Source organism: Glandiceps talaboti, chromosome 4 (genome assembly GCF_964340395.1).
Source record: "Glandiceps talaboti chromosome 4, keGlaTala1.1, whole genome shotgun sequence".
NCBI lineage: Eukaryota > Metazoa > Hemichordata > Enteropneusta > Spengelidae > Glandiceps > Glandiceps talaboti.
The window spans coordinates 10,134,337-10,159,056 of record NC_135552.1 but is presented as its reverse complement, the minus strand read 5'-3'; the positions used below and the strand labels follow the sequence as shown (position 1 = coordinate 10,159,056).

The 24,720-nt window shown below is 34.5% G+C and overlaps 2 protein-coding genes across 4 annotated transcripts; one reads left to right on the top strand and one right to left on the bottom strand.

The window, feature by feature from the left end:
* The first annotated feature begins 552 nt into the window (after window positions 1-552).
* On the top strand, window positions 553-14,128 carry LOC144433648 (cell cycle control protein 50A-like). Of its 3 annotated transcripts, XM_078121992.1 has the most exons (9): window positions 553-693; window positions 2,602-2,735; window positions 3,221-3,388; window positions 4,783-4,999; window positions 8,644-8,778; window positions 9,031-9,255; window positions 10,006-10,171; window positions 12,263-12,295; window positions 12,975-14,128. In XM_078121992.1, exons 1-9 carry the CDS (start codon window positions 558-560, stop codon window positions 13,000-13,002), a joined length of 1,242 nt encoding a protein of 413 aa, XP_077978118.1. In that variant the 5' UTR covers window positions 553-557; the 3' UTR covers window positions 13,003-14,128. The 3 variants fall into 3 exon arrangements, with proteins under 3 accessions (XP_077978118.1, XP_077978120.1, XP_077978119.1); XM_078121994.1 differs by lacking the exon at window positions 12,263-12,295; XM_078121993.1 differs by lacking the exon at window positions 12,263-12,295 and having other exon boundaries at window positions 10,006-10,228.
* A 3,951-nt stretch (window positions 14,129-18,079) lies between these two features.
* LOC144433650 (bifunctional peptidase and (3S)-lysyl hydroxylase Jmjd7-like) lies at window positions 18,080-24,559 on the bottom strand. Its single transcript, XM_078121995.1, has 6 exons — window positions 24,412-24,559; window positions 22,459-22,615; window positions 20,993-21,303; window positions 20,384-20,479; window positions 19,039-19,278; window positions 18,080-18,214 (listed from the first exon to the last, which is right to left on the bottom strand). Exons 1-6 carry the CDS (start codon window positions 24,464-24,466, stop codon window positions 18,129-18,131), a joined length of 945 nt encoding a protein of 314 aa, XP_077978121.1. The 5' UTR covers window positions 24,467-24,559; the 3' UTR covers window positions 18,080-18,128.
* Window positions 24,560-24,720: the final 161 nt, after the last annotated feature.

The following is a 24,720-nucleotide window of genomic DNA, read 5'->3' as shown; positions in this document are numbered from 1 at the left end:
CGCCACCGTATGATTGATTAAACTGAAATTGTGTACTATTATTATATTAGTTGTCAGTTTGTCTATTGAACAAAAATTACAATAGAGAATTTTCTATATTTGTTAAAGTTACACTTTATTAATTCTACATTATCGATCATATTTGTCATGTTTATCAAATGGTGATATATTTTTGTTTGTTTGTTTTTTTGTTTTTTTTGGGTTTTATATGTTTGTTTTCGTAAACATTTAAGCCTGAGCTCGTAGGAGGATCAAATATTTTGTAAATTGTATGAGGAAGAAAGCGGGGAAGAAGCTTTTTGAAGATTACCTCTTGGGGGCGCTTCACTGCGATATACTTGATTATGGTACTATACATAGCACAAGTTGTTCGATTTCATGTTTTATTTTTAATGTGTTATATATGTGTTGTTATATCTTTATCTATAAATTAAGTAATATAAAATCGAATGGGTTGGGAAAATTATTTAATATAAGTCCCACATAATATATTCAAAACAGAATTAAATTACCCGAAAATGCCTCAATAGAGTCAGTGTTGAAATCGAGGAATCAAGATGGCGGACAGCCAACCAACTCCTGAACCTAAACCTACCCGTGAACCTACTCCTGTAGCACCAGCTGAAAATAACATATCAGAAGTAAATCAGAACGAAGATGAAGAAGAACCGCCAGAAAGTAGACGGCCAAAAGGTGAATATCTTACGATTTTTCCATGAGTATTGTATGTGGCCGCCTCTGTGTTTTCGGTTCATTACGTTACACAGGTTGACGGATTTTCAACCATCAAAATGACAAAATACATGTATCTCTGCGATCATTGCGAGGTGTGACGGTTCATTTTGACCCTTAATCTTTCACTAACTTAGATATCTAACTTACAAGAGAGACAAATAATAGAACCACATCCTTAAAAACGCAATAAATGTCACGTAAGACAGGGAAATACAGCTTGAAACGCACTGTGAATCCCATGACGATGAACTCTGAATATTTGAAGAATAAACAAGGTTGTTCCGCATAGATGGTTATTTGCAGACTACAACGGGACAGTGCTGTGTAGTCACATTCATTGCTTCTTGATATGTTTGAAATAGCTTAAATGAAAGTGGGCTGTTGGTACATGTAATTTGACAATTTATAATAAGGATAACACATTCCAGTGTCCTATTTGTACATGTTGTTGGGACAACCACATTGAGTCATCAGAGAGAGGTCGTGAGATTACAGTTTGTCAGAATCTCTATCAATAAACCGTTATCATGTGTCAATAACACCACACCCAATAATGCACATCTCTTCTTTTCTTTTTTCACTGTGCCAGAATCACTTAGTTTCAAAATCTAGTAAGCTTGACAGTTTGGTACAATTCCCGTGGCACTAATTGTCAAATTTGATAATATTTTGATGACACGTAAATGTATACAATATATCAGTCGTAATGTATGATATCAGTCGTAATGTATGAAAAATGTCCAAATGAATCATTTAAGAAGCACACATTCATAAGCATATTTAGACAAGTACCACAGAATCATTACTGTGTGATGTGTAAATTTATATCGTGTTTCCGATAACCCGACTGACTCTAAGCCACCGACTCTTAACATTTTTTTTTACAATTCAGAAAGATAAAATGATGAGAATTTGCTTCTGTTTTTGTGTAAATTTTCTTGTACAAGAATCTTTGGTCAAGAATGCTTCATTTCAGAGAAACTAAGTAAAGTTGAAATTATGCAGTACAGTCTGCATATTGTGTTTGTCTACTTCACATATAATTGCCTTCCTTTCCTTCTTGTAAGCCTCACCAAACTATCACACAAGTATTGTGACCAGTTCGATGAGTATCTTGCCTTAGGATTGAAACAATATCTCCAAAAAAATAGAAAATACAATAAGATAAAATTCTGTCCTACCTACACTCTATTTTGTGTCATGTTATCGGAAACAAACAATTTATTTTTGCTTTACTGCAAGACAATTCATGAAAGTGTATGTGAAAGGATTTGTGTTATGGCTACATGTGGGTATTGCTGATGTAAATAGGCAGGGGTAGACCAGAGTCCCCCTTTGTGTGTGTGTGTGTGGTGGGGGGGGGGTGGATTACATGCAGTAAGCTAGTATTGGCTGATTCTAACTTACAGTGGAGAAGCCAAACACAAAATTGATGTAAAATGTACAAGAGTAATATATAATTAATTAAGATATACATTTGTATTACCATGTGTTCTCATGTGCAGTTGTTTGAGTTATTGTGATGAAAGGTCACAGTGAACATTACAACAATTAAACTACCATGAATAACTACTCTTGATGGTTTGTCTTTAGAATTGCAATAGAGTGTCAAGACTCAGGATCCTGATTAAATCATCATCATGAAGTGCCTCCCCTTTACATGTCTACATACATGTATTCTCCTCTTAGTGGATATACACCTGTGATCTGACCTGTAGAGTTTAAAGGTCACACAATATCAGAATGTTGATATAGCCTGTTACAACTACTGGGCTTATATGCAAATTATTTCAACTGTTTGATAACATAAACATGTATTTGAGCCGAGAGATCAGATGTAATAACTTTTTTGTATTTTTTTTTCAGCCACTGCCTTTAAACAACAGAGACTACCTGCTTGGCAACCAATCCTGACAGCAGGGACAGTACTGCCAACATTTTTCATCATAGGTATAATATTTATCCCTCTAGGAGTTGGTCTGCTTGTAACATCAGAAAATGTAAGTGAATCTAGACCAGACTTTTACGACATGCTCATTCACTATAAAGCTTTCAATCATCACCTCAACCCAACACAGGAGATAGAACTACAGTTGACTGCCTGGAATATTCCTTGAGTTGATATTTTGCGTGTGTACAATCATAGGCGATCTTATTTATGGAACTCTCTCAAATTTCACATCACATCCCATATTGTGATCTGCTTGTATTGTTGTACATTTACAATAAGAATAGAAACAGTTGATGACAAGCAGTCGTTGGTTATCTGAAGTCAGTTGTCCATCAAGGCCTGCCCTTTTATACGTCAATTCCACCCGAGTTCTGATTGATGCCAGTTCAGTATGTTCCATACTGATACTAGACCTACATGTATTACTGTGTATAGGATGATTTTTTGCAAGATGGACACTTTATTAGGTACAGCGTGAAGAGAGAGAAACTGTGATGTGATGTGATGTCTTATCATGTTTTCTTCCAATTTCAGGTTAGAGAACTTCAGGTAGATTACACCAACTGTATACGTGCTAACTACACACAGGGAAATCAGACAATCAGCCCTACTACTCCATGTTCAGACTTTGTTAAAAATGTCAGTAACTTCGGAAGTACTTGTCAATGTCAGTTGATGGTTACAGTGGATAAAAAATTTTCGGTAAGTAGAACAGTGATGTCTTTTCATATTTGAATACAAAAATTGAATTGCTGCTGACCTTTCACTGTGTATGTTTTAGAGAAAATATTATTTTTACTGGAATTTATTTCACAGAAGAGGTATTCCAATGTGAATGATTTCCCTCAGGAATGATCTTGTCATGAATTGTGATGTTATATGTATATGATTGGAATTTTCCTTAAATTATAAATGTCATCTTATGTAGGACACTTATAATTGAGACATGTCCATGGTGATGGTTTTCATCACATTAACTCTCAGAGAGTAATAACAGTGTGTTTTATATCAGTATACTAAGTATAACAAGTGTGTAGATATGATACCGACATGTAATTTTTAGAGTATAAAAACTGTGTATGAAATGCCTCAAAAACTGGATGAAAATTAGCTTATTGTCAACCTCTTCTGTATACAAGCTACATTTTGTAACTCTTGAAATGGTTAGAATAAGGTTGGTTTTTATATAGCGTTTTCCCACTCTGTGCTCAAAGCACTTTACAATATTAACCCTGGCTCGGATCTGTAGCAGCACAACGGCCCTTTACGTCCTCAACTCCCTTGGGAGCATACCATCCATTGCAGCCTCTTTAAGCGTATACGATTAAAGCATTCACATTGTTACCTCTATCCTACCAGGTCCCCAATTATACAGCTGGGTTGACTGAGGCACAATTGTGGTTCAAATCTTGTCCAAGGACTTTAGCCATTCAGAAACAAATGGCAGAAACGGAACTTGATCTTGCAACCTGTCGATTCAAAACCAGCCACTCTAACCATTCACCCATAATGTTTTCAGACTTTATTAGGGTTCCAATTTAACTTTAGGCTTGGTAGTCAGGTATGGCTTTCAGCAATTAGATAGTTTTTGATTAATTTCCAGTGGTGTAACAGACTACCATCATATAATTTTGGTAGCTAAAATATGATGTCTTGTAGTGTATATGCCCTGGACTATAGCTAATTTCAAACCTTGGAAAGATATACATTAGTCAATGGAAATGTACCTATAGGCTAAAGTAGTTGGTAAAATGTTAAGAAATGCAAGAAAATTCTGATAGCTATTTTTTCTTGCATGCAGTCTGTTCCTATCTTAACCCTTGCATTATTTACTAAAAATGTACATGATAGGGTATTTACACAAGAATTTTTTAATTGCTTGATGGAGTGTTACAGAGCCAGAAAGACATTACGAGCAAGAAGCAACATTGACTGTGTAAAATCTACAGTGTCTCCTTTAATTATTAGCATTGATGGTAACACTTTCATATTTTCAAAATATTTGTTAATTTACATCAGTCAGTGTTTCATTCAGAATGTAGTTTGTTAGTCAAGCAACCACACCACATGTTATTATTTTCTGCTGCCTTGTACAGGGTAATGTATTTGTCTACTATGGACTGACAAACTATTACCAGAACCATCGTCGTTATGTACGATCTCGAGATGACTACCAGTTGGTTGGCGTTACAACGACGAGTAGTGCCCAGCTCTCAGAATATTGTGAACCGTTTAGAAGTACTATCCCACCAGGGTCTAATGACTCGCTGCCTGTTGCTCCGTGTGGAGCTATTGCTAACAGCTTTTTCAACGGTAAGTACATGTACGCTTTACAAATTCTGTCTCATTCTAACAATGATTAGGTGCTCACCTTATAAGCTGGGTGATTTATAGAAATCTTCATATCCTATGATTTTAATTTAGTTATTTTCATTATTCATGTGAATGAAATGAACTGTTAATCGCACTAGTCAAAATCCACACACGATTTTACTCTAGGCAACATCATGTAAACTAATGCCTATCACTCAGTGTTATTATACTCGAATTCTTAGAATAGAATGTACGTTTTTTGCAGTCTGGAACATTTAGGTACATACGTGCAAATAAATGATAATGTAACACTGAAGAATACTTCAAATTTCCAATTACACATACCTTTAGTAATCTGGTACTAAAACAGATAATCAATGGAGTCTGGAGAATATTTAGTGTTTAATTAAGAATACTGAAAGCCCCAAGTATTGTTACTGCATTTAGAAGAGTTGAAGTCTATCTCTCTCTGATATCATGCGATAAAGTGGACCATTTTATGACACAAACAAGTTCTTTCATTTCGTGTAAAATACTGTATATAGAAATAACCTAAGTACAATAAGGCATGCACAGTGTCCTTAGTAGTAGTGTCAATAATTGTAAATAGGCCTCATAGACGCACAACTAACATAACCCTAACAACTGTCACACTGTCATTGTATCATTCATTCAAGCATAAAATTAATTTCATAGTGTGTTCAAGGACATTGAGTTGCTCCTATGACAATGTGTCAGGGATGTAGCTAAGGGATGTGATAGCTGGCAAAAAACAACCGGCATCTCTGCAGTATATTATTGCTAGTTACTTTTTTCAGGAATTGTTGTAAATGTTTTTGTTTCAACCATTATTTTCCCGTTGTGAGGCACTCCCTTGTACCTATGATAGTACCGGCTACTCTTGCAATTTTACCTTTTGAAATTAGCTACATCACTGTGTGTTGGGTGTGCTAGGTTTCCCCACGCAATAAGGTACAGTGTACCATAAGGTGTAATAACAGTTGTAATTGGACACTTAAAACTGACGTTGTTGACAGTGAATAATTACACTGCATATTTCAATATATGTGAAACCTTGCGTTTTAACCAGTAAGATAAAGGCAAAGTGACAACCATACAATTTAAATTTTAATGACACTCAGATTGTGATCACACACTGTATTGAAAATTTATTTAAGATTAACTTAAAAAGAAAGGTAAAATAAATACCAGATCAAAAAAGTGTAGATGAACTCAGAAGTCAAACTCGTACATTTTTTACACTCCTGCACTGTTTAAAATTTATATATCGTTAATACTGAAACATGAAACGACAGTGGTTATTTTCAAACTGATATCAAGGAGTCCTTAGTTATTGATTATATATGTGTCAAAATACATGTTAACATGGAATGTTTTGTGGTAACCATGGTTATCACTGAGGCAACATTAAATATAATTAATGAATCCCTCAGTATTGATTGCTGTATTGTCAGAGTACAAAGGTTGTCATATATTATGCATGGATATAGATTTCACAGACCAGGAATAGAACAGAGGTATTAGGGTGTAGTCAGATAGTGGCAATACATATCAAAACTATAAATATTGTTATATAATGTGTACAGGACCAAAGCACACACTTCAGAATATTGTAAAGTGTTTTTGCTAAAGGTTAGGGAACCCCTATAACAGCTACAGACAGAGGGAAGGGGTTATGTAAAAGTTGCTTGGTTTCCCGTACAATCTACTGTAATTTTGTTTGGGAACCCCAATAAATTTACTGGGGAACTCTGGTAGATTTTATGTGCTTACCACCCTTGACAAAAAAAACACAGTTGCATAATGTAGTTGCTGTCCTGTAATCAGTGTGCCTGTTGATAACAACAAATTTTTTGTCAAGGGTTAAAGTGATTAAAACTAGACTTTCTTGTGAATCACCACACAGTAAGGGATAGGGAAACACTAAATTTTGGTTTGTGACATGAAATTGCAGTATGTCAGCAGACTGTACATTACATTTGGCTTTGATAGATGGCACATTGGTTATTGTATGTAGTAAGGGATAGGGAAACATCTAATTTTGGTATGTCACATGAAATTGCTGTGTGCCAGTATCATATCCAATTGGCAGAGAGTACACATTGGTTACTACATTTGTATACTGTAAGGGATAGGGAAACATCCAAGTTTGGTATGTCACATGAAATTGCTGTGTTCCAGTTGCACATCAAAGTAGTAGCGGGGTCATACTGCATGTAATTCATTTAGATTATAGATTGATCTACAATTATGATTGCCATCTATAATGATAAATGATAACATATTAATATCTGTCTTTATCAGCAATTTAGTTATTAAAAGTGGTAATATGCTGTCTGTGAAAGCTGTTTGCTTTTACTACAAGTACAAGTGAGGACAGAAGGGGTTTTGTTGGACTTAGAATTTTACATGTTGTTTTGTTTTGTAACTTCCCTATCTAATATTTTAATACTGCACAGTAGGTTTTCAAACAGGGTATTAAATATATAGTTTTATTAGTATAACTATATGTAAACAGGTATTCTTCTTTGAATTTGCATAAACTATATGTAATGCTTTTTGGTGCAAAATTGAATAGAAAGTCTTTTCTTTCATTCTTTTGTGATGTGATCAAAATACAACATACTTACATGTACACACACACACACACACACACACACACACACACACACATACATACACACATACATACACACACACAAAGCAACTGCACATAAATACAAGAACACACTATGTCATTGAAAAGTGTGCTAGAGGAAGCTATTCAGTAACTATGGCGATACAATACATTTATTATTATTAATCACCAGGTATAGACCTGGTAGATTTGTTGAATATATTCATATTGTCCAAAAACATAAGTAACCGGTTTCACCTACCATATTCCACTGAAAGCTTCTGTTTTGCTTTCACTAATTTAGTAATTATCAATTGTGTGCATGTTTCAAAAGTTTAAGTTCTATGTTGATACAGTAACCTACACAGATAAGCTTGCATCAACGCCAAATTCCATTGCTGGCGTAGCAAAATAAATTTAATAATGATATAATAATATTCTGTTAAAATTGTTTGTATTGTACCAGCTCTCACAGAAATGTTAAGATTATAACAGACACCAGGTCACCCCAAAATAATACCTCAAAAGTGTAGAATTTAACAGTGGTTTATTAAATCAACCAGTGTCAATGTTAAACATAATAAAATTGAAGTGAATTTCTGTGTTTGAAACAAATGTTTTTCTTGGTTCTTGACATTACACCATTGCAGATGAGTTATAGTAAGTTTATGTAGTGACAGTAAGTTTATCTAGTTATAGTAAGTTTATCTAGTTATAGTAAGTTTATCTAGTTATAGTAAGTTTATCTAGTTATAGTAAGTTTACAAAGACATAATGTAAAGAGGCAAGTCAGAAGTCGTGAGATGAAGTGTATTTGAAGACGATATGGTGATTATAGGGGTTTCTGCTATTGTTTCAAGCAACTTGCAGTTGAAAAGTACTAATGGCCAAGTATTTATCACACCACACCACACCATAAAATAAACCCCTGTCTGATTTGTTCCTATAATTTGACTGCGACTTCTTGTAGATAGAATCTAATGTCATGTGTGTTTGAATTCCCTAGATTCTATCAGTATGGTGTATCGTGGTGAAGATGATGACATGAGAAGGGATGTACCCATGACCTATGAGGGCATTGCTTGGGCTACTGACAAAAGTACCAAGTTCAAGAACCCAGATGGATACAACCTCTCTGAAGGTAGGTTTATCATTCTCTCTTGTCATGTGATAGAAACATGACTCTAAGATGACTATATATTATTTTAAAGTTATTTGGGCTTCACTGGAGTTATGTAGACTAATCTCTCTGGAAATGGCAGATACTGTAAACGGTAAAATTTACATCTGTGCATCGATATTTCTTATTTTATCATTATAACTCAGTTGTGCTTCAGTGACATTGGCAATATTTTTTGCTGTACTACAATATATTCTGTTTTATGTACAACAGCATTGGAAGGTACATACTATCCTCCCAACTGGCATAAGTATGTGTATGAGTTGGATGAAAATGATGAAGACAACAACGGTTATGAGAATGAGGACTTCATTGTATGGATGCGTACTGCTGCCTTACCAAACTTCAGGAAACTGTACAGGAAGATCCGGCATCAATCAGGAACAATGTTTCAAAATGGTATGCCAGCTGGCTTGTATGAAATCAACATAGAGTATGGTATCCTTTGCAAATTTATTCAACCATAGTGATTTTATGATGGTGACTTAAAAACAAATTTTCCCTTCTCGTCAGGGCGATTCTTGAGGGTATTGGCTAAAGAAGAATCCTTATAGGCTAAAGTGAACTGGCTTGCAGTAAGAATATTCATTATATCAAAAGTGATGTCAGAAATTAGTAGAGGACTCGGCACCCTTGTTACTTTGTTCAGAGAGAACCCTGAGGTGAATAAGTCCTTTGAAGACTTCAAATCACACAGAATGTATTCAATTACAGCCTGTTTCAAGTCACCGTTCACCTGATCTTTTTTATACAACCATACGTAGACCGATAAGACACTGCATATCCTACACAAGATAGCAAGCTCACAATTTCGTGTTACATTTTGTCTATTATGAAATAAACCATTTAAAAAATACTACAACTAGACGCAGACACATTGGCACCAATGTTTTGACATCTGCATTTGATGCCTGCATGGTGACATTTTTAGTTTATTTTATATAGCTAAAATATCACAAGAAACTATCTACAGTTTTCAATCCTGCTACATTTGTATTTTAAAGTGTAGCATGTGCAGTTTCTCATTGGTTTCTGCATGGTTGTGTCAAACAGCACTGGTGAAAAGTAACTTGAAGCAGGCTGTAGTTCCATTTCTTCACTTCTTCTGAGGGACTGTTTTCAAAAGTGAAACAACTTGTTAAAGGTGGAACAATTTAGCATAATTTCCTTGACTCGTGAAACCTCCAGCCTATCCTGTGACTGATTTTGATGGCACCAAACGTATCATTCTGAGTACGTCATCATGGCTGGGAGGCAAGAATATCTTCCTTGGTGTGGCTTACATCGTCACTGGTTCACTATGCATTGTATTTGGAGCCCTATTCCTGGTTGTGCACCTAAAACATGGTAGACGGTATGTTGCATCTGGCGAAAAGATTGTCCCTGTAGATCGGTAGTGTTCTGTGTTCATGTATGTTTTTGTTACTTGTATGTTTTTGTTGAATTTGTTGTGTTCGTGAAATGTTGAAGAACTCTCACCACCACCATCATTGACATCCATTTCATCACGTAAACTCATCATTCACATTGTGTGACATGCTTGTTATGTCAAGGTAATAGTCAATATCCAGTTTGAGTAATCAAGCGTTATGCATATAGTAAATTGCATAGTGTATAAATAGTGCCAAATGACTGCCAGTGATATTGATTTTGATTGGCTGACAGCTGTGTAACTAATACCAGCACTCTGTACCATTATGTAGTATAACAGTCAGCATTATTGACTTTGATTGGCTGACATTGGCATCTTGCTGCTGTTTAACCAATACCAGCCCTCCATACATAATATATACATGCAGTATAATGACCCAGCATTATGGCTTTGATTGGCTGACAATTGTTAGCTTACTGCTATATGACCAATAAAAACCCTCCTATGTAATGTAGATTAAACATTAGCATTTTTTAACAATAATTAGCCAACATATAATTCTGTGATGAGTAGTAGATCCTCTTTTCATGTGTTATACATGTGTACAAATAGATTTTTTACAGTAGCTTTGAACTTTCAGCCTAGCAAGTTAACTCTTTGAGCAAGATTTTTTTAGGGTATATATGCTCCTGAATTTTACATTTTGGAAGCAAAATGCTCTCCTAAAATTTAAAACTTAAGATCAAAATGCCCCTAAAACATAGAACTTAGGAACAAAGTGAAATGATACCATGTGGTATATATGAAACTATTATTCCTATCATTCAATAGTCATTGTCACAAATGCCATGTTTATCTGTTGATTACAAATAATCATCAATTTTGTTTAATGACAGTGTTAATATTAATGCAAATAAAATGTTCCCCATTATCATGAAAATAGACAATATACAAGTGGGCTGCAAAATTTGTCCGTCAAATACAGGTAAAGTTGAAATTTCACCTTTTAAATGCCAGTAGATTTAAAATGTCACCTGCTGAATGCAGGTGTTTACAAAAATTCCCCTGCATTGATTGGACTATTTATCACCTGCAGATGTCTTTAACTTACTGGCTAGCACCAGCAGCTTTGAGAATACTCTTTATACCATAACTGTAACATTGTATGCATACATAAGCTACTTTCCCTTCTTGTTAGCGTACTTGGTGGTTTTAATACTATAAATCAGTAAAAAACAATTCTTCACCTTCTGTCACTGTGTTCAACATACTTTAAATCTAAGTGGACCCTACATGTATGTGTAAATTAATTAGTCTTATATCATTTAACATTAACTTGTACCAAAATATGTGTATGTAAATTAAGAAGTCTATATCATTTAACATTACCTAGTAACTTGGCCATCATGCAGTTTCTGTTCAGAGTTTTAGCTGTCACTTTCTTCTCATGTGAAGAAATAAAGAAGCCATTTCAACCTGTAATGTGCTAGTCATTGCAAAGTCAATGCATGTGTTTTGCTGTGATCTGTTCTATTTTGTTTTTTGTCTGTCTGTGGATGTATGAAGTATGTCATTTTGTGTACACAGAATATGCTGATGAGATGTATACAAGTTAAAGATCTTCTTAAGGTCAAATTTTAAAGGAAAAGATCAACTTAGTGTTAACATGTAGAGATAAGAGCTACCCCACACAAAACATGGCTGAACTTAGTACAGACTACAATATGGAGGTATACATACATTTTCTGACCACAAGGAGGCTGGCTGTGATATTCATATCTTCCACACCCTTTGTAGTATTTGATCACAAAGAATAACTATTCTTGACAGGAGAACTATTCTTGACAAGCCAAAATGGTGTAAATGGTAGTTAGCTAGGAGCCCATTCAACTAACACTCAAATTATGCACTTCTAAAACAAACTGTATGTTCATCATTGTTCGCAAACATGCACAGCATTCCACTATGTTTTTGCCATGCCATATAAATCTCAGGATTCCTACAAAAAAAGAAAAAACAACCACTGGCATAATTTGAATTAACGTTTTCATTTGTCGTTACTTTTCAAAACAGGGACATTGGTCTGACCTCAGTACCTCAGAACCGGTACATACTTTAATCTATTGGCATCCAGTACTTTTTTTTTTCATTTCCTTCCTGCTTCATTCCAACACCAAGCTACAATTTGCACTTAGTGGGTCAAACTGTATAGAAGCCATGGCTAGAATATAATTTAAACTTTTGCATCATTCTATACATTTAAGGGATTAAACCTGGGTCAAAGGTCATGATTCCTCAGAGGTCATGACCTTTGAATATACTATTACCATTGATATTGCAGGTGGCTTTTATATTTGTAATTCCAGTTAATTTATTGTTCTCATCAAAAATGGATTATTAATTTTTGAAATGAGTATATTGCACGATATTGATTCAATCTCCTGATGTAGAATTAGAAATGTCACTTTGGTATAGTATTACACCGCATCCATATATCTGAAAATTCTGCTTAAGGAAATTGTACATTGGATTGCTACAGCAGCCCTGGTTGAAGGTGTGTTTTGCAAACAAAGAAAAAAATGCAGTCGCTACCAAAATGAATTAGTTGATGCATGGCATACAGCATGTTCACTTACTTACCTTTTTTTAAAGAATTCATTTATGTATTTCCACTATTCTGTTGAGTGTTGTTTGTCACTTCTGGTTTCTTGATATATTACAAAAAATGTTGTATCGCATTACAAAGTATTTAACTCCTTGTATCTTGTTTGTCTCTATCAAACAGACAAAACGACCTGACAACATTGAGCTGAACTGGGTATGGATGAAACTAGACTGGTTATGGAGTTGACTTGTATGCCATAAGAATGCAACTATGGAATGGTACTTTCGATTAGTTTTAACACTGACCATGGCAAAAACAACAGTTGTCTGGCCACAGACATTTGTGTACTTCAGTGTCGCCAATACTTCAGTGTTACAATTGTAAGATATATAATTAATATTAATTAACCCAAACCCATTAGAGCATAGAGGCTGTATAGTCTAATTTTATGAATGAAAATATTTATGTATTTACATATCAATCTAGGTACATGTGTTGTGACAAATTCCTGTGGTCAGCAGATTGTTAGCTGATGTATGTTTTCTTCTTGTGAACACCAAATACTTTCCTGCCAAAACCTTTTTCATTATCACACACACACACACACACACACACACTCTTGATACTAAAGTTGTTAAATTTCTCTGTGTCATTGGTAAGACTAGTTTTACAAAGTTTACAAAGTGTTGCTCTTTCCCAAATTTTCTTATACTAGTAAAGCTTTCCATTTCTCCAAGATTCTCGTGATTAACGATCATTGAAGTACATAAAGATCTGTGGCCAGACAAATATGAAAGCCATCATACTTATTCTACAATAAAAGTTTACATGTTTTTGATAAGCAGAATTGATGCTAGATACCCAAGCTATAGTCTGTAAGGTACACTGTGACGGGGCGCCCTCACACATCGGTCAACACCAAGAAGGGTGGTGAGGGTGGAACGACACAATGTATCGTACAGTCTACTCAAGCTGTTGGTATATCATTTACTTTGAAATGCAATGTGATTACTCAACATATTAAAGGCTAAAGATTTAACCTCACTGAGGTTGCTTTTTCTCCTAGTCATAAGACTAAGTAACATATCTTTGCTCTGAAGTGACCAATTTTTGTATAAATACACAATCATATTACTGTTCTTATGAGAGTCATACAGCAGATCATACGTATTTCGTTCAATCAATAGCTGTAAACTTTCAAAAAATCCCCCGCCCTCCCTTGAGATAATTATGGAAGATCTAAGTTAATTTGCATAAATAGTTTAGGTTGTTATGCAAATACGAGTCCATTTATTCTAAAATTACATCTTACTGTAGAATTCACTTATTTTTCATGTCTTGATGGATGGGTGGGTGGATGGGTGGATGGGGGGGGGGGGCACATAGTGTAGTCATTAAAAAAAGATATTTGCATGTGAAAAGTAGATTATAACATAAGAAATAAATTGATGATACTTATGTCAATTTGCCATCACAAAGAATGTATGGCAAATTACTTCAAGTTAAAAAAAATTAAAAAAATTTCCCAACATTGATAAATCCCTCTAGTGATACCATTTACTATGTAAATTGATAACCACGTTAAGAATAAATGGAATTTGGCAAATAACCAACAAGGGTTGTACTTAGATCTCTCTTTCTTTGGACCAAAGTCTATCAACAAATGTAGAGAAATTGTTGCAAGGTCGTTTGTTGTTGAGTCAATTTATGCTAGATTTTAGAACAATGCCATTCTGTGTAATCATGTTGCTAATTACCAATCATTAGGTTTATATGTCAATGAATTGATTTTCAAGTTTTACTTTAATATACAGAATATAAGTATACAAGTCTATTGTAGGAATGTGTGTGTATAGTGAATTACACATTTCACTGCATATGTTTGAAATTTTGGAAACTTGAGTTAAACACTCACTTTGGGCAAATGCAATTACAAGGCTGTGGCAAGCTGACATACAGTGGAATATCTTATTGTTGAATAATTTAAAAAAAAAAAAACCTTGGCAGTTGTATGAAAATTCACTGATTACAGACAGATACATAGAAATTCTATGTACAAAACTTAACATCTCGAAGCTTCCAAGCATTATCATGGATGACAATATAGGCGTACAGTAGAGAAAATAATTAAGGTCACACTCAAATAAGGTATTCCACTATATGCAAACATAGAGTGAAATTTATTACAAAAACAAAACGAGTATTTAAAGGAACATGCTCAGTTGGAGTAATTTTAAGAATTATAAAAAAATATTCCTCCAATTTATCTCTAGATAAAGTTAGTATTTCAGTGTTTTGTTTGGTAGGAATATGAAGCATTTTCTTTGTTGTATTTTTTAGACTCCAATCACTAGACAATGTACTGTTAGAGTTGTGCAATGAATGTTTTTTATTGTAAATAATTACACAATATTATACAAGATGTAATTTATTGATATGTGTTAGGCTGTAATTATACGAATCAAATTCTTCAATATTGTCGTTATTTTGTAGTTCAAAAATCTGTATTTTTTGTCATGATAAAACTTAGAATTCCTTTAAACTTGTTGTATGATAATAATAATGACTCGTGTTTACAATGTATTTATTCTCTAAGTAACCCAGAGACTTGGCTATCCGTGTCTGTAAGATACGACATTTGTGCTATGCTAGCTGTCAGCCAGTATTTACATCATGGTTTCTAAGCCTGATAGGGCTGAACAACATGTATCTTACAATCTAGCATGATAGTGCCATTTGCCAGAACATCTATCAAGCTATAGACCCTACATATGTATAAAGGTCTATGGTCAAGCCATTATTTTGAGCCAGATAGCCAAGTCTCTGGGCTTATTCTTAAGATCAATGTCCGCTCTTTTGTGATCAAATTTGGACAATTTCTCAACTCTTCTTTCCTGAACCAAAGCACAGGGAAAATACTGTTACAGTTACTGTAACAATAAAGCTTACATCATTATCTTCTGTACAAAAAGCTATATGTGCTTTGACTTCAGATGATTTAGCAAGGGAATGAACCACAGATTATGTACAAGTGGGTTGGTATGTATGCATGTTCAAATAGCATTATTGTAAAGATAAAAATGTAATAATATTTGTACTACATTTATGTGGCTGGTATTCAAAAACTTTCAGCTCTATATTTCCCTAAATATTATCCAGTCACTTTGTTTGGTATGGGAACTATAGGCGCATAGTCTGTTTTATGTAAAAACAAACAGGGGGAATATGTTACGTTTTAGTCATTATAGTAAAGTTTAAATACAGAGATATATTGCTCTTACTCAGAATGAATATGATGCAGACAAATGAAATGGGATTGAACTAGAGTAGTTTTTTGACGTGTGTCATTATATGAAACCATAGTGGGAATTTTCGTGTGGTTGCAAGAATTCATGGCAGAACTCTTCACTGAATATGCCGTAAGGTAAAATTGCAGAGGATAGTTATTGTACCAGTAGTAGCCAATGTACAGAAAAAAGTATTAACCACACAGGGTCACAGTAATGATTTGAATGTTACGTTCAAATATATGAACACTAGATCAATGTATTGGTGTTGTACTGAGAACTTTGCTTATCTTCTGTAAAAATGATTGAGAACCGTGTCATATTTGTTTGGCTAAATGGTGAATTTCCTGCCAAGTGCTGTACATTACATGTCATTATCATCAACTTTTGCAAGATGGATATGTGTCACAACTGGATTAGCAAGTAATGGTGCCATTTCATTATCCAATACATCATTACTATACATAGTTGTTTAACACTGCAAGTCAGTGTAGCACACTCCATAAATGTAAACATGACCACTTAAAAGTAAGATTTTGTTGCATGTGTATTTATTTACACATTTACATTATTTGATTTGACATTCCAGATGTGCTATTTTTTTCAGACTTTTTTTCCTTTTTCTTGTAGCACCATTGTAAAGTCTTCACTATAAGTTTGTACACAAAATAAAAAAAATAGTTTGTTGTAATACCAGAATACCATGATTGTAATTCAGTCAGTTCTGTCAGTTATTTACGTGATCGAGATTCTGGAATAAATCAATATCTTAATTACAGCCTGTGTCAAGATGTGTTGTGTTTTCAGCAATATTCAATATTGTCCTTCAAGTAATATGCTTCTAAAAATGTGTATTTTTGGTGCTGTCTCACACTAAGTGGCTCTGATAATGAAACTAATGCTTTTCAAGATGATAAACTACCAGAATCATCATCACGTTCTACTAGGGGAAGTGTACCTGGTTCTTCTTTCATCATATCGATCATCGCTAAGAAAAACTGTTATAGATATTCACTTATTCCTCGGACAATTCCAGAATGGAATCTCTTACCATTATCCATTCAACAAGCAAAGACAATAGACAGTTTCAAATCTGCCCTCTCCAGCATTGATATCACCGATCTCATAGATCGTGCTCACTTGAACACGAGTGAGACCTAAAGGATGCTGCCAGCGTTACTCCTGTGTGATAATAATCCTTTCTGATGTTTACACAGTATAGAAGTAGAAACTGGAGGAATAAGTAGTTGCAACTTGCTTATTCTCATGTTCTGTGATTATGTAGGCTTCCATTTCAAAATGACTGCATTCACTTCTTATGTAAGCTAAGCTCTTATTTCTCCAAAGTGGTTGTAGAATTAAACAGAACTTTCTAAAAGGGACTTTCTGATTGGCCATTGTTGTCATGCGAGGGTGTGCTACACACATGAAAATCACTCCAGTCTCTTCATGGTTTACAATGTAGTTTGAAGTTTGAAACAGTTTTAAAACCTTGATAATACAAGATAGTGTGAATATTACAAAGAAATCCTCTACAACTGTATCAATATTTGATGGTTATGCAGTTTTGTCATGTTTTAGCCCCTACATACTGCTGCCACTTTCATGTTACTGTTCACTGTCTAATAGATACAACCATGAAGAAATCAATAACTGCACACGCTACACTTTTAAGGATAGCAAGATTGAATGAATACAATTTCTTGTGACATTTTGTCTAAATGAAATGAACTACTGTGCTACCATGTAGATATCAAATACAGACGTACAAATGTTGACACTTACATGTCTACATCTAGTTGCAGAACGTTTAAATGATTTATACCATTTAGACTAAAATGTAGCAACAAATTGCAATCTTGCTATCCTAAGGCATAGAATGTGCAGTTTCTTATTGGTTTCTTTGTGGTTGTATCATACAGAGCCAGTGAATATACTAAACATGAAACGGGTGGTAAAGACGCATGGCTTTCGAAGACTGTTGGCACCTTCAGTGGATCATCTATTTATAACTGTCTCTGTTGACATTCAGGTTGATTATATCATTTCACTTGTTCGCCATGTTTGCGATGCTCTCCAGAAATCTGAAATAGTTGTATTTTATGTCATACTCCATGTCATACCAGAAATTTACTAGAGAGGGAAAAAAGGAAAAGAAATTGTTTATAATCAGGCCTATACATCCCTCATGAATATTCATTGTACAACTTCAATACATTATTTCTACTGACTCCCACAATGCAATAAGAATTTGTACCTGTTTTCAGGCTGAAACTTCAAACGCATAGGGGAAAGGGCAACAGCCAAAAATTCCCACACGGCTTGATTCTAGGCTACATATTACCTTGAGACTCATGAATATTCTGTGTGCGGCAACTTGAATATATTATTTCTGCTGAGTCCCATGATGCAATAGCCCATAGCAAAGTTACCATGTACAAAGGTACAAGATCAACTTGATGTTTCTCTAAAAACACAAATAATTGTAGGTGATGTCAAATCATGAAATGACTCTCCAGAACTCTTAGTTCATGAAAATGTCTCTATTTCTTGGAGTGGTATTCTCCTGTAATTACAAATTACTTTGTTATTGGCTGATGATAATAATTTATGACGTACAGCTCTTAGCCTTTTCACTGTACTGTTGTTACATTGGTAGATGTCGTCATACCTCCTAACCATGTATGTACATATATTGATGTATGTATATGTGTACATGTATACCCCTAAATATACATGACTGCATGTCATTCATCCAGCAAAAATATGACAAGTTAAAAAAATTCTGTTTACATCCAATGTGTATCACACTGAGATTCCTCTCCCACCTACATTTCATGTAGAAGGCATGCTTCATTTCAAAGGCCTAGTGCAATTGTTTGGAATACAATGACCATATGGAAAGGTGTCAGTCAGTTTTTGAATGGTGCTGAAAAAAACAACAGACAACACTTTACCTGCAATACATCCCTGAGATTGTCTAACGTGATGAAACCATAGCGACGGTAAATACAATGTCTGACCAGCTTTAACTGTGCAATAGATAGGTCTTGCCTTGGCATACTGTGGGTACTTGTCTAAGTCAGGATCTAATGGGTCTAAGGGAATCCAAGGTACTTGACCAGTGGTGTGGTCTTCTATGATCTCAAAGTCACCTGTAATGCTGTTTTCTTTGAATACTGCAGCTTGATACATACCTGTGAAATGATAGTGAACATAGTGATGAACTAATGACAGTGTCATTCAATGTCACTGTACTCATAAAAGATTAATTTTTTTTGTGGGTCAAAAAGATAAGAGAACGCTAGCTTTTTTTGCGAGTCACCACATGGTAAGGAATTGGGGGACACTATGCTTTGAAAATTATGTTACATGTGACATTTATGAATTACCCGGCACTTCGTTTAGTTTCTTTCTTTCTCGACTGATCACGTGGGTTTGCCCTACCATGTTCCATGCAGTAGGAGAGGACGCTACCCACAATGCATTGTGGGCTCTGCTTACAAAATCGGGTTTACAAATCATGATTTATGCGTATTTCATATTTCATTTGGGTACATAGTAATTTTTTTCAGTTTGTTTAGTTGTTTGGTTAAGATATTTTCTAACTTATTGCAAAAATAACATTTTATCTAAAAGTTGTTATTAAAACCTCTATCAAATAACTACTGGTAACTTTTATAATACCATATAAAATATATGGTAGATCAGTGTGTAGTACTTACCATATGGAATATATGCATATGACAGTTCAGTGTGTGGTGCTAATAGAACATGTGGCAGATCAGTGTATGTGCTACTTACCATATTATATGGTATATTTTGTGGTACACATGTACTTAACAGATGAAATAATATGGAAGATCAGTGTGTAGTACTAGTACAAATATATGGCAGATCAGTATGTGGTAATAATCATATGGAATATATGGCATATCAGTATGTAATACTTGCCATATATGGCAAATCAGTATGTGGTACTTGCCATATATGGCATATCAGTATGTGGTACTTGCCATATATGGCATATCAATATGTGGTACTTACCATATATGGCATATCAGTATGTGGTACTTACCATATATGGCATATCAGTATGAGGTACTTGCCATATATGGCATATCAGTATGTGGTACTTGCCAAATATGGCATATCAGTATGTGGTACTTGCCATATATGGCATATCAGTATGTGGTACTTGCCACATATGGCATATCAGTATGTGGTACTTGCCATATATGGCATATCAGTATGTGGTACTTACCACATGAAATGTATGGCAGATCAGTGTATGACACTTACCATATGGAATATATGGCAAATCAGTAGGTGGAAGCAAGATAAAATGTTTTTGTCCTCGTACAACACAGTAAAGATTCTCATAATGATCCTTGTGCACTAAAGATAAAATAAAAATTAAAGTTATAATTGTGACTTCATTCTAGAATAGGAGAACATTTGATATTGACAATCTTAACTTTCAAAATAACGATAAAAATACATCTTTTTTGTGCAACATTATAAGATGTTTGCTATGTGGCCTTCAAATTTCAAGATGGATATTTAGTATCAATTTATACAATGAATCTTTCATGTTGGATTTCCCTTGGTCATCACACCTTGACATGTCCACAACAAATGCCATGTCAACATTCAAATGTCAACATTCCAAAAAAAAATTTCAGAAATTACAAAGACATATGGGCAGATCTGTGAAAAAAAAAACATAGTGAAACATTAGATCTGTATATCACAGGTGTGTATTTTGGCAATTTAGGCCAGATGGCTCATGGCTGTTCCACCATACAACCTCACTCCCAGGGATGTACATCTAGTTTATGACACTCCACAATAAATAAACACACTCAAGGAAGTGTGACTGATGACAAATCTAACAGCCTCACTTCTTACTTGATGTTACAGCTTTTTCTTCCCCAATCCAGAAATTCACTGCATCCGGATCTTTCCCAAATGCCTCAGTAGCCCACGGAATATCCTCCCCAACATCACAAATGAGTTCTTGAAATTCCGTAGTCAGATTTGAGTTTTGTTTTTGAACATAGAAAACTCTTTTTGAGTCTATTTTCTTTTCGATAATGTCCAAGAAAGTAGAAAATTTCATCTGTCGTTCTTCTGGCATAACAAAGTAGTTCTTATACACAGCATCTGCATAACCATTTGGTGTGACGGCTACACTGACTTCTTTCTCGCCAATTTTATTCCTGAAAGAAAATCCAATTCACTTTATCCGATCTGAAAGCAGACCAAAAAATGACATTTACCTACAAGTATAGTTTTGCCTGTTCTGATTGATAGCCTCGCTGTCTATTTGCTTGTTCTTAAGACTACTTGCTTGGTCTGCCAATTGGCACAAGTAAAATGCCATGCTATCAGAATTGGATAATACTTAGACTGTAAGATAAGAGGGGTTGATTGATGTGTGAGGATGCCCCATCACAACATACCTTACAATTTTACTAGATAATACTGTATCTTAGTGACCTGCCAACATATGCATTCAAAGCAGGGTTTTGAAAAAAGTAAAGTTATCAAAAATAAAAAGATTAGAAAATTTATCAAGAAAGGAAAATGTGTCCCTTATTATTTATTATTTATTTATTGGTCCTCAAGGATATGTAGTATACAACTCACAAAAGTCCAGGCGACACAAATACAAATACAAATACAAATACAAATACAAATACAAATACAAATACAAATACAAATACAAATACAAATACAAATACAAATACAAATACAAATATAAATATAAATATAAATATAAATACAAATACAAATACAAATACAAATATAAATATAAATATAAATATAAATACAAATACAAATACACTTAGTACACAAATACAACTTAGCATTGATTTAACAATCTGATGGCTGATGGGACAAAACTTGCTGTAACAAACTTTGGAGCATCTAAGACAGCGGTATCTTCAGCCCAGATGGGAGAATACCTTCCTGCCATGTCTTGGTATATATGATTTACAAATGTATCATGGACAAAGTAGCTACTAGTCTAACAAGAAGCAAGTACATGTCTTGGAAACACAGCAGACAAGAGCACAGAAAGAATTTTTCTTTATTTCTGTTATTATTTTAATTTCAAATGCAAAGCTCTAGAGGTAAGAGGCATATGAGCTAACTACTTGACCACTGACAACTCATAGGTGGCTTTACATTTTTCATTTTAGTATCCTTTGCCTTTTCTCTGCCTTTTCTTACCATGGACATCAGCAAAATGATGTGTACACAATGTTTCATTATTTTTGTAAATTAACTTTTATTCAAAACTACGAAATGACGGCAAAATATCTCTTGGGATACATGTATAAAGTCTAATACATTTTAACAAATCCTACCTTAAATAATGTAAATTTTGCCATTTTTTCAATGCTGGCCAATCATCTATAGCACCTTCTATGATGACAGGACGGTTTGCACATACCCATTCTCTGTGAAATCCTAGTGGTGATGGTGGTGTTGGTATAACAGGAACATCATGGTGTAAATACAATTCTGCTAAAATGACAATAAAATTACATTAAAGTCACACTAGTAGCTGTAAGGTACGCTTGCCACTGAATCATGTTTTTTCCCCTCAAATTTTTGTAATTTTCTATATTTAAAATATCAAATAAAAAACTTCCATGACATTCACAAACCATTAGCGGTCCAAGTGCAACAAACCCGCGGGCTTGCCTGGTGAAAACGGGTGTCATAAAAGTTGTTTGCATCTCTAAAGCTGTTTGTAGCATTACTTATAATAGCCTAATAAATTGATAACAACTGATATAAGACGGAGATAAGGTTTGACTCACTCCTTAGAAATGATCTTACGCTGTGAACTACACTTTTACAGCTGTTTACTTGTGTTATGTAAGAGCCCATCATCACATGTGTAAATATTGGTACTCTGATAACAAGTCCACTTGCTTGGCTAATGGCTTGTCCCAGTAATGAATCTTGTGTGACCACACAATCTTGCCTGATTGCATAAAACGGTACTTAATTGTCAAAATCTCAGTTTTGGCGACTTTTGCGGCAACTTCAAAATTGGCAGTAGTTGTCAGCAATTATGCTGATTCAATTGTTTACCCATCAATTGCTCGTGAATAATTAAAATCGGTGAGACTGCTGCAATGTCATCCAGTCAGGATTCTGTCGATCACCGTGTTACACATTCATTTGAGATTTCACTTTTTATTTCTTTTAAATGTGAATGCAAAAAAAAAAATTGCTAGTGTAGGTTTGGCAAATTCAGTACTTTTTGTTCTGAGCCTATGGCAGGTTATTTGGCTGTTCTGTTTGCTTTAATCACCCAACTGATAAACAGACTCTAGTATACTACTCCTGTTATTTTGTTCTAAAAAAACGTCCATACCTATTTATTTTATTTTTTGAAAGTGTCCACCATACCACTGAATATCAATCATAACTTTTTCCAGTCTTATTTTTGGATCACATGAAGGATTGAAATTTCAGACTTTTTCCACCATGGTGTAAGTTGATTAATTTGCTACACACTACATAAATTATTTTTTTGTGCATATGAAGTTTTATTGGTGGGTGCACAGGTAATAAATGAATGAATGAATGAATGAATGAATGAATGAATGAATGAATGAATGAATGAATGAATGAATGAATGAATGAATGAATGAACGAACAAATGAACAAATGAACAAGTGGATGGAGGAATTTAATACATTTAATGGAATGAATGAATGAATGAATGAATGGGTGGGTGGATGGATGGATGAATGAATGAATAGATGGATGAAAGTTACTTGTTACTTGCAAATACATTCGATTGTGATAGCTTATTAGGCCTAGAAAAAAATTGTTTGGTTCCGGTTACCTAACCCCACCTAGTTTTTCACTGCCGACCCTAAACCCTTTTTAAGTATTCAAGAAAAAATAATAAAATCGAAAAAAATGTGTGAAGTATCACGAGAAATTTAACTGAAATCAACTTAAAAAGACAATATAAAACTATTCTTCCAATGGCTGTACATCTGATAGGAAGAAATAAACAACACAGAGACCATATGGAAAACAATGGAAAACCTGAACTAGACACTCCCCACTCAGAAAAAAAAATGTCATGCAGATATTATACATTACATGAATATTTCATTGAAAGGGATGACGATACAATATCTATAGAAAGATATGCAGGCACCAGTAATATTTCAAACAATACGTTGTGGGCTTTTTTTTCTTTCTTTTTTTGATCTATAAAAAGTTATTATGAAATGTTTTCCCCAATGCACAACAAACTGAACAATAATTTTTACTGCACCAAAACAAACCTCGGGCTTCTTCAGCCAGAGAATCGATATGCTTTCTTAGATACGCCGATGACATGGCTACAGCAAGAACCACATGGAAATCCCGGTGTGTCAAATTAATGTTTCCATTTCCGCAGACTAGAAACTACGTGTAGGATATGAGTGAATGGAAAACTGATATAGCTTGAGTGGTGTTGGGTCAAGTTGACCTAACTTGACACCCATCTCTCTGACACCTTCATGGTGGCGCTCTATACGAAAAATCTATTCAAACGCAGGGGGTTGAAGCCCCGACACAATTTTACAATGGACTGTAATATCTAAAACAAG

Bases quoted from the DNA above. Each gene is read 5' to 3' on its own strand.
- LOC144433648 (XM_078121992.1), top strand. From the start codon at position 558: ATGGCGGACAGCCAACCAACTCCTGAACCTAAACCTACCCGTGAACCT. The intron at 3,389-4,782 runs GTAAGTAGAACA...TGCCTTGTACAG, and splicing joins CAGTGGATAAAAAATTTTCG to GGTAATGTATTTGTCTACTA. The intron at 9,256-10,005 runs GTATCCTTTGCA...TGAAACCTCCAG, and splicing joins TGAAATCAACATAGAGTATG to CCTATCCTGTGACTGATTTT.
- LOC144433650 (XM_078121995.1), bottom strand. From the start codon at position 24,466: ATGTCATCGGCGTATCTAAGAAAGCATATCGATTCTCTGGCTGAAGAA. The intron at 22,616-24,411 runs GTTTGTTTTGGT...TCATTTTAGCAG, and splicing joins TCTGGCTGAAGAAGCCCGAG to AATTGTATTTACACCATGAT. The intron at 21,304-22,458 runs GTAGGATTTGTT...ATTTTCTTTCAG, and splicing joins CAAAATTTACATTATTTAAG to GAATAAAATTGGCGAGAAAG.